A 10,857-nucleotide genomic window follows, 5' to 3' on the forward strand; every position below is an offset into this window, starting at 1 on the left:
TTATTCATACCAGGATCTGATTTTGATTTTATCATTTTAATGTGATTGTTAAAATACATCTGTTCTAAACATTAAGTTGGCCTTTTATCATTTTGGTTTATATTTTTTTTTCTTCTCCTCATCATCTATTTTATTCATGGTAGTTATTTATTTAAATAAAATATTTAATTTTATTATCTGATTTGGTAGCAACTGATTTGGTTTTTAGGTTCAAGTCGATATTACTATTTTTGGTCAAGTAAATTTTTTTTTTCATATAAATTTAATATAAGGCCTATTTTTTTTTAAAAAAATACTTATCATATCTAATTTTTTTCCTCATATTTTACAAGTGGATGGAGACTTACACCGAACTGTAATATTGACTTCGTTTACTAATTTTTTTATTTATGTATATAAAATTTTATTTATCACTCTAAAGTTTTTACATACGTAGGTTCAATTTCTTCAAGAAAAAAATGTTAATGTTGTTATTCGCGATGAGCATGACCTTTAATACTATTCGCATTCGTCAGGTAAGCTTAAAAGTCACTTCAATATTGGACATGCATTTGCTTATCATTTAAAAAAAATTATAAATTTAGTCTACTTATTTTTTATTATTATAGGCAAAGCCAAAAAAAAAAAAAGAAAATGCTACCTTTTCTGGCAAATTGAAGAAAAATGTCCATCCCGTGGTATGGTTTCCCCACAATTTTTAGAAGTTTATTTTTCAAATATTGTCATATAAATTTTTTTTACGAATTTATTATTTCAAAAACCATCATGTTTTATTATATAGATGTTTTTTTTTTAATATTTAATTTAAATTTTGTTTTTCTAAAACATGTTAAAGTAAACATTAAAAATAGAAGAAAATAAATAAGAGAAAAACATATGTTGCATTTATAGCATAGCATAATAATATAAAAATATAAGAGAAGAAAACGAATATATGATGAAAAAGAAACTACATTACATGCTAAAGAGATGGGTATTGCAGTTTTGTGTGCTTAATAGGTAGTAGTATTTGATATTTTTTTTTTTTATATTTGATTGGCAGCAATAGCATTAACTGATATATATTGTTTGATATTTAAATTTTAATTTAATTTGTTCGTAGAATTTTTTTTTAATTTAATTTTTTTTATTTTTTATTATAAAACATTAAGAGAAAGAAAACAAATATACAATAATTTTTATTTTTATTTTTTATTTAATGTTTAATCATATTTTTTATAGCGTGTCTTTAGGCACGGGCATTCTCTAGTATAAAAATATAAGAGAAGAAAACGAATATATGATGAAAAGAAACTACATTACATGCTAAAGAGATGGGTATTGCAGTTTTGTATGCTTAATAGGTAGTAGTATTTGATATTTATTTTTTTTTTTATATTTGATTGGCAGCAAGCATTAACTGATATATATTGTTTGATGTTTAAATTTTAATTTAATTTGTTCGTAGAACTTTTTTTTAATTTAATTTTTTTATTTTTTATTATAAAACATTAAGAGAAAGAAAATAAATATACAATAATTTTTATTTTTATTTTTTATTTAATGTTTAATCATATTTTTTATAGCGTGTCTCTAGGTACGGGCATTTCCTAGTACAACTATAAACTACAAATATATTATATAAAATTATCTAAATTAAATTAATCCCATTTTGTAACTTTTAAAAATTTTGGCTTGTAATATGTTAAACTTTTAAGAGCATAGTTTGGCTTGTTATTTTTAAAAAATTATTTTATAGTTTTGTTTTATTTTTTAAGTTATAAAATGAAAATCAAATTATAAATCATAATATTATAATATTTATTTTTTAAGATCATTTTTTGAGGCAGCTTTTTTCGGATATGTAATTTCTCGATCCCTTTGTTACTGTTGTTTCATATTAAGCTTAAGGTCAGAAAATATGGACCTCCTTGCAAACCTGTATTTGGGACGACAAAAATCAGAGATGTTATGTAAATTGAGGGTAAATTACGTCGAAGATCACTAAATTTTGGTGTATTTTTTATTTTGATCACTAAATTTTAATTCTTTTCAATGTAATCATAAAAATTTAAAAAATTTTATAACGTGGTCACATATAAGATTTTTCAGTCACTTTATAGCCGGAGTGGATGATGTAGTGCTAATATGACAAATAATAAAAATTATTGTACAATGACAACCAATCAAAACATGTCACATGTCAAACCTATCAAACCAATCAACGCTATGTGACACGTTCTGATTGGTTATTATTGCATAATATTTTTATTGTTTGGCACATCAACATCACATGAGCGCCACATCATCCACTCCAATTATAGAATGACAGAAAAATCTTATATGTGACCATATTGTAAAATTTTTTAAATTTTTGTGATTACATTAAAAAGAATTAAAATTTAGTTATCAAAATAAAAAATACACTAAAATTTAATTATCTTTAGTTTTGATTTAATCCCATCAAATCCATCGGGTTTGTTTTCAGATAACTGGAGTGTGAAGGCAATTCCATTAGTTGGATGGTTATTAGTGCTTTATTTTCAAAAATGGAATTGCCTTGTAATTTTGTGTTATCCTCGCTGCCTGTAGTCAGTTGTACCCTACTTTTGCCAAATAGGGTTTCATTTATCATTTTCCGGAGTTCGTATTATTCTATTTGAACTTAGCTATCAATATGTCGGTTTTATGTCTCTCCTTAGGAATACTAAATGCATAATGCGGCTGCCATCTGGTGCATACGCCATGTTTTATGAATGGCTATTATGCATCTTATTATTTTATTTATAATTTTATATTAAAATATTCAAATAATTTTTAGCTACAGAAACAGACTTTATAAATCAAATTTACAATTTGTTAAGTGTTTTAATCATTTATGATAGACTAAAAATATGTATTTTTTTGTTAAAACTTTAAAAATATGAAATGCAATATACTAAAAAATAAATATAAAAAATAAACATACATCTTTATGATAGGAGAATGGGGGAACAGCGATAGGAGAGGAGAATGGCAACAAGAACAAGAAGAGAGAGAGGGGGAGAGAGATGGAGGCGAACGAGGCCAAGAGCAAGAAGAGATAGAAATGGAGAGAGAGATTAAGGTGTCATGACGGCTAAAATAGTGAAAGCAAACATCAACTAGCAATGTTGATGGTGGCGAACAATGGTGGAAGCACTTGTGTCGATGGCTGCAACGACGAGAACGAGATGTGGGAAGGGGGGAGGAAAGAGAAGGGGGGAAGGAGAAAGAGAGTGAGAAAGAAGCCCGAGAAAAATTTGTAAATTCGACTCTTCAATTTGAGGGTAAATTTGTAATTAAAATAGAAGATAAGAATTGTCAAATCTCAAATCAATTGTCCAAACCATTGTGCAAGTAACATTCTCTCATCCACTATTTCAAAAGTCCATTTGTTCTTGTAATATCTTCAAATTTTGAAAATATTAATAAAAGAATAAATTAAATTAATTAAATTAATGTTTTAATTTGAGGCGATGTGCGTGTGTTGTAGATAAAAAAAAAAAGAGAGATATTTTTCTCTCACATGGAGAGAATTGGCCGAGAAGGAGAAATCACGAGAGAGAGAGATGAATGAGGGCTTGGGAGAGATCGAGAAGGAGATTGAGAGAGTGAGAAAGAGAGATGGAACGAGGGAGAGAAGGAGGTGGCAGCCATGGGAGTTGGCCGAGAGGAACTCGGCCATGGCAGCCGGCAGTTACAGCGCATGGGAGGTGAGCCGAGGGTGACGACGGCTGGTAGTGGCCGCTTGACCGTCGGTTGAGGTCGGCGATGGCTGGAGGTGGACACGGCGACAAGCGGAGGGCCGGATGGCGAAGGCTGGCCGCGGCCATGCGTGGTTGCAGGCTGCCTGGGTGCGTGGGGAAGACGATGAATAGGAGCGGCCGCGGGAAGAAGAAGAAAGGAAGAGGAAGAAAGGAAGAAGAAGGAGAAGAAGAAGAAAGGAAGAAGGAGAAGAAAAGAAAGAAGAAGAGAAGAAGAAGAAGGAGAAGACGCGCTGGAGCAGTGGACGCGGAGAAGAAGAAGAAGAAGAAGAAGAGGAGGAGGAGGAGGAGAAGAAAAAGAAGTAAATAAAAGAAGAGGAAAAAAAATATGAAAAATAAAGGGATTTTGGGATTTTTTGGCAAAGGAAGTGATCAGGTACGTGGGTAAAAATTAGTCGAAGCATGTCATGTTTAAATTATAAATTTTATGCGATTAAAATTAATTAATTTGAGTGTCAGTTGTATTATTTACTAGGAAATGATTTAATTTGCTTCGAGAGCTTGAGAGAGGTCGGAATCAACTAGTTTCAGGCAAGTTCTCAACCCTCATCTCATGATCTTTAATTCCCGTGAGAAACCCTGTGATTTCTCGTATTTTATACCCTCCATTCGTCTATTTCGATTTGTTTATTAATTATGAAAATTTGAGTCGTTTGATTTAAATTTAATTTATTAAACTGGCTTCGAGGATTTTATTAGTGTGATTTAATTTAAAATAAATATGAGACTCGTTGAGATTTTAATTGTGGTGCGCTTACGTGAGATTTTAAACGGCTAAATTAATTATATTATACGGTAAATTTATTTAATTTAAGCCCTGATTTTATTTATTGTTAGCAAACGTTTTACTTCGCAGCGGGAGTGCAAGAAATGCAAGAAACGGCTGTGTAAAGGCAAGCTCCTAACCCTCTCCTCGTGTTCTTCAATTCCCGTAAAAGACCCTGTGATTCCTCGTATTTTATCATCTCCCTTACTTTAATTCGACGTCTAGCCTTATTTGTTGAGTTATTATTCATTTGTTTTAATTTAAATTAAATCCGAGACTTCTAGAGTTTTATTTGTTGTGAGTTTACGGGGGTTTGTACCACCCCTACTCCTCTTGGGAATGATGTTGAACCTTACTTGAAAACTAGGTTCCTAGACGTGCGGGTTTATTTATGATTTTCTCGAATTTATTTGTGGTTCTGTTAGAGTTGTCGAGCAGTAGGGCAGGGGTCCATTGTTGGTGACGTTGGAGTAGACTATTATACGGCCCTGAAGTGGACCGTCGGGTGGACACTCCTTGTCACTGGCCGTTGACCGGTGCCGGGCACTGCTGACTAGCTCTACCAGGTTGTAATTTTCTGCACGTTTAGATTCAGTATATTACTGTCCATGATTTGATATGCACATGGGTGCGGGTTGCATATTGGGATATTCATTTATTGAGTATGCTTGGACACGGACATGCTAGCTTGGTTAGGTTACATCCAACACGGGCATATGCATCGTGTGTGGTTTACTATGTGGGCGGAGCATGGCCTGATACCTGGATGTATGGGCGCCTTGTATCATGTTGATGCTCACTACGCCATTGCATTTTTATGTGCATTGCATGGCTACTGGTAGTTATTAGTTCTCGGACGGGATTACCGTTCCGAGGGAGCCTATGGCTCGGTTGTCGGGAGTACCGACGGGGACGGGCAACGGGAATACTGGCCCGGGATCGCGCACGTAGGTTTGTGGAGATCTTTGTTGCCTTTCAGGGCAGCGACAGGTTGATATGGGACTTGGGTGTCGTGTGTCTTATGTGGGCCCCAAGGACCGATATGTGTTTTATTATGCTATTCTGCTGTGTTGTAACGTCTCACGCTTTGTGTGTACCTGAGGGTTTATTTTGGGGAGAGTTTTTCTGGTTATGTTCAGCCTACAGCCTTTCTTTTCTTTATGCTTACTGAGTCTCTCGACTCACTTTGCTTCCATCATTCCAGGTAGTGCCAGCATGGGTCCGGGTAGGGGAATCAGCGTCTAGCGGCAAAATCGGTATGGTGTACAGGCAGTCCTATCAATCTCTATCAACTCTGATGTCTGAGTAGGGTTTACCCTATTATTTTGTACTGTGCCAGGTCTTTCCTCGAGTCTCGTGTATGCTGGCACAGGAGTTTGTGTTTCTTTATTTATCTTGTGACCGTTGTGTTAGCGGGGTACTCATAGAGCATGCATGTCTTGAGCTTTGCTTCCGCTGTTCTTATTTCTATGTATGTATGCTAGGGTGGTCTTTGTCTCGTGTTCATTATTTTTTTTCCTTCCGTAAGTGCTCCCATTCGAATAGTCCGGGCGACTGAAATATTCGGGTAGGGTGCTTACACTTCCAATTATTTGTTGAAAGTTGGGGTCACTTAATAAATTAACGCATTTTAAATTCTTGACAAAGCATTTTTTAAATGAAGAATTATATCGTAGGATTTTTTATTTATAATTTCATTTCTTACAAGATAAATGATCATACAGTGTCGAAAGTAAAAGTAAAAATAAAAAACAATCATTTTTCTTGTTAGGATGGTTTAAATGTACATAGCCTTTCTCAATCCAATGTTTCATTTTTAGTCACGGTTGTAGTTGTAAAAAATAGTAAATTTATTATTATGGTTGCCTTTAATTGTCTAAAGCGTGCAGTACGACTACCATCCAAACATAATTCCAATTCATAATCACAAGAATTGGCAAATGCCAAATCCATGAAATAAATTCTGGAATTCATTTTCCAGTTCAGGCAATATTATTGTTAGAGGAAGAACGTATTTTAGTCCAAACATAAATTTTATACTTAAATTGTGAAATTTATTTTCAAATTTCATCTATTTAATTTATACTTCAATTTTATACTCAAAAATCAAATCTCTAATGCATTGGACAAAACAATGGTTGTGATTTAGGATCCTTCAGTTTTGAGATTGTTGGCTGCTACGTGAAATTCTTCAAATCTGAATTTGGGTTTTATCTAGATTTTGGTTCAATTTAAGATTTTAAAATACCGATAAAAACATTAAGGTCGCCTATAGCATAGTTAATGTGACATCAGATCTAAGAAAATAATAATTTAGTCTTTTTTATGTATAGTGACCAATTTGACCTTAAATCTAAAATTATAATAGTTTAATTTATAATTTTTAAAATAAAAGAACCCAATTTAACTCCCAACTGAAGCAAAGAAAATAAATATTTCAAAGAATTAAATTTAATCCCCAGTCTTAAAATCGGTCCAATCAAAGACCGGATGAGCACATGTATAGAAAATCGTCCAATCAAATTCTTGATCCATTCCAATTCAATTTTCGGTTAATGAGGATTGATCGAACACTTCAAGTTATCAAAATATATACTCATGACTTGACAATGCCTTCAAAGATTTAACAAAAAAAAGGATTTCTCCAATTTCGTCCTCAATTATAAAATTTTTGTTTAATTGATTTATGTGAAGTAACCAAAATTCCTTAAATATTTTTATCTTAAAAAATAAATAAAAAATCTCATAACTTATCTATTCACACACTCACCACACTTTTCTCTCCTCTTTTGCATTTTTACCACTACGTTAGAGCACTACTCACGTTTTTCTTATTGTACTTTTTTTCTCTTTTTATCGTTCTCATCTCTTAACCAACATCATCATGTCTCTTTCTATCATAATGACATTGACATATATTTTCTTCTTTAGACCATCTTGACCATTTATCTCTTTCCTTGCATTAATCTCTACATCTCTTCTTTTGTATGATTTTGAACATATTTTTTTATTTTTTAAAATTTAAAAATAATTTAATGTTTAATAAAAATAAACACGTTTTATTTTTTTATAAAAATAGAAACATGAAAATAAAAATAAAAACTGAAAATGAAAAAAAAAACATTCATTACTAGTAAAAAGGTCATCGAAGCGATGAGGGGGCCGCATTGAGGCGATGTGAGCTTAATTATATAATAATAATTCAACCTATTTAATATTGGATTAGAGAAAAAATGTCAAATGGATGGCAGGCACGAGAGTTAGCCGAAGGGAGTCATTAGTTGGTGATTGGACCTCTTCAATATCGGGCTTGGTCGTTGAAGTACCAAATGGGCTGGGTTAAGCCTCAAGTGAGCTGTGCACACAGACCAGCCCAGCCCAGCCCATCGGCCAAGGAGGCCCATTTTGGGATTTAATAGAGACACAGATCGATCTGAACTTCCAATCCCATTTCCCGGACATACGGCGTGGCTGTCAAGCCATTGGCCAGTGAACGTGAAACACGAGGAGAGGACGGAACGCTAAAGCAATAAAAAATTATTTCTTTCTTAACCGGGCGAGAAAGAATCTGTGCTTGCTTTCGTGGTTCAAGTGAAGGAAAAATTCCACTATCAATATAACGATTTAAGGTGAAGCCATAGGATGGAGTTAGGATTTTGATTTAGAGATGAATTTAAATATAAAAATATAATTTTTTTATAATTATATTTTATGACTTTTCATATTAAAAATTATAATTATTTAAAAAAATTATCTTAATTAGTTGAATCTTTAAACTCATCATGGCCATAAAAAATGATCTTGTCTATAAGAAGTTAAACTCAATTAATTAATGTATTCAGACAAATTTGATAATCATATAATATTTGAAGAAAAATGTTTTAATATTTTTTTTTATTCATTAAAGCTTCAAATAAATTATACAACATTAATTTGTTCAATACTTATTTTGTTAACTTGTTCATTTTCTTCAATATAAATTTTCTTCATACTTACTTTATTTACTTCACAATTTTCTTCAATACTTACTTTCTTTACATCATTGTAAAAAAATAAAATTATAAGTAAATTATAAAAAATACTATATGGTTACTTAGGGCATTATATACTTACTTTCTTCAATATTTACTTTTTTTATTTCTATTAATAACATATAATATAATTTTTTATTTTTAATAATAAATTATTATTAAAAAATAATTTGTTTTAAAAAAAATTTCTCCATACTTACTTTATTTACTTCTCAATTTTCTTTAATACTTACTTTTTTTGCATCATTGTAAGAAAATAAAATTATAAGTAAATTATAAAAAAATACTATATGGTTACTTAGGGCATTATATACTTACTTTCTTCAATATTTACTTTTTTTATTTCTATTAATAACATATAATATAATTTTTTTATTTTTAATAATAAATTATTATTAAAAAATAATTTTTTTTTAAAAAATCTAGCCCAACCTCACGTGGCTTCAACCTTGGCTTTAACCGTTTAATAGGTATGTTGCACGGAAACAGAAACAGAAAAAGTTTCTAATAGGAAACGGAAATATGGAATTTTAAGGGGAATTAGTTGGCCCTACCCATGTAGTTGATTTTTCATACTTTCATGAGTTTGAGATTAATTTGAATTTAAATTACAAAATTATTAGGATATGTGACATAAAGAGATTTTGAGATGCTTGCCTCATGTTTCTTCTTACTAGGTTTGGATTTATATGTGAACCCTAAATCCTAAATATTGCCTCTTATTGAGAGATTTTCTTATTAGAATTACCTTTCAAGAAAGGTTCTACATACAAGTACTTAAACTATTATTCTTATTGTACCCTTGATGATATTTTTGGTGCCTATTTTCTACATCACTTAAGCTATTTCACCTTATTTATCTTTAAGTAAGTCAGGAGTACAATTTATTTGAAATTTGGATTTTTCGTGCTAATTGAGTAGTTGATCAAGAGTTTGATTTTCCATAATAACTTGTGTTCTGACATTTTGTCTTACTTTATTTTCTTGTTTTTTTTTTTTAGCATTGATTACATGATTATTTTGATTTTTCATGTTTTAATTGCATGACTTCAGTTTTTCTATTCTTCATGCTTCTATTCTGCATATATGTGATTGTTAACTAAAATATTGAAGTTATTCATTTAGAATTTTGATTTTTAAATTTTAAATACATATCTACCAAATCGAATTACACTTTATAATCTTTTGAGACTTTATTATGCTTTAAAATATAAAATATTATTTTATTAATTAGTATTTCTCTACCATGTCATGTCTTAAGTAGAATGTCTGTGTCCTCGTGTCCCGCATCCATGCCCAGGGTTTCATACTTGCTTCCCCCCTCACATTGTTTGTGCAGCTACAGCCTAACATTGATGAAGCATTGCAAAAGGACATACTCAGTTTTCTCAACTACGACATCAGCAAGTACTCAGAGATGGGCAAAAGTTTGCACGTGCTTGACCTCCACCGCAAGGCTCTGCTCCACACACACAACAAACCCAGAAATGTAGCCCCATCTCTAGATCAAAGAGAAGGAAAAAACAAGGGAGACAGCCACAAAGTCTTCCGCCCAGCCACAAAGCTCCATGAGGCTGGCGTCCGCTTCATGACAAGCGAAAGCATAAGTCTCCGGGACATTACCTTCTATCGTGATGGCGATGTCTTGAAACTTCCCAATTTCATAGTTGATGACTATACCGAATTAATGTACTTGAATCTCATAGCCTTTGAGCGTTGCCACGTCCCTGCTAGCAGCAACATCACTTCCTTCGTCGCGTTCATGGACTGCATCATCGACGACCATCGGGATATCAAACTTTTGAGCTCAAAAGGGATTATCAACAACTTCATTAGGACCGACAATGAGGCAGCTGATTTGTTCAATAGAGTGTCTAGGGATTTGGCCGTAGAGTGTCTAGTAGAGATGAACTTCCACTTTTACAAGGTGTACAAGAATCTCATCGACTATAGCAACATGCGGTGGAATAAATGGCAAACGTGTTGGAATAAATGGCACGCCAATCTAACTCAAACTTATTTTAGAAGTCCATGAGCAATTATTTCTATCATCGCAGCCACTCTTGGCTTATCTTTTGTTGCAGTGCAAACTATCTTCACCATTCTAAATTAATTTCAAGTGTTATTTGTAAAATTTTAATGACATTCATATAGGTATATAATAGATTAATGTTTGAGTATTATTAAAAATATTATAATTAATTTCTAAATAATATGTCTATAAATTAATTGTCGAATCAGGAAGTACAATAAAATCTCTTAAGCGAGTTTCACTTTTCGATTTTTTATTCTAATT

At 31.9% G+C, this 10,857-nt stretch overlaps 1 protein-coding gene across 1 annotated transcript; it reads left to right on the top strand.

Annotated features, from left to right (window-relative positions):
* Positions 1–479: 479 nt before the first annotated feature.
* LOC127786770 (UPF0481 protein At3g47200-like) lies at positions 480–10,596 on the top strand. The gene is made up of 2 exons (XM_052314418.1): positions 480–515; positions 9,901–10,596. Exons 1-2 carry the CDS (start codon positions 480–482, stop codon positions 10,594–10,596), a joined length of 732 nt encoding a protein of 243 aa, XP_052170378.1.
* The last annotated feature ends 261 nt before the right edge of the window (positions 10,597–10,857 follow it).

The sequence above is a fragment of the Diospyros lotus genome, chromosome 12 (genome assembly GCF_014633365.1).
Source record: "Diospyros lotus cultivar Yz01 chromosome 12, ASM1463336v1, whole genome shotgun sequence".
NCBI lineage: Eukaryota > Viridiplantae > Streptophyta > Magnoliopsida > Ericales > Ebenaceae > Diospyros > Diospyros lotus.

Coding starts and splice junctions, on each gene's coding strand:
- LOC127786770 (XM_052314418.1), top strand. CDS start 480: ATGAGCATGACCTTTAATACTATTCGCATTCGTCAG. Junction 516..9,900: donor ATACTATTCGCATTCGTCAG/GTAAGCTTAAAA, acceptor TTGTTTGTGCAG/CTACAGCCTAACATTGATGA.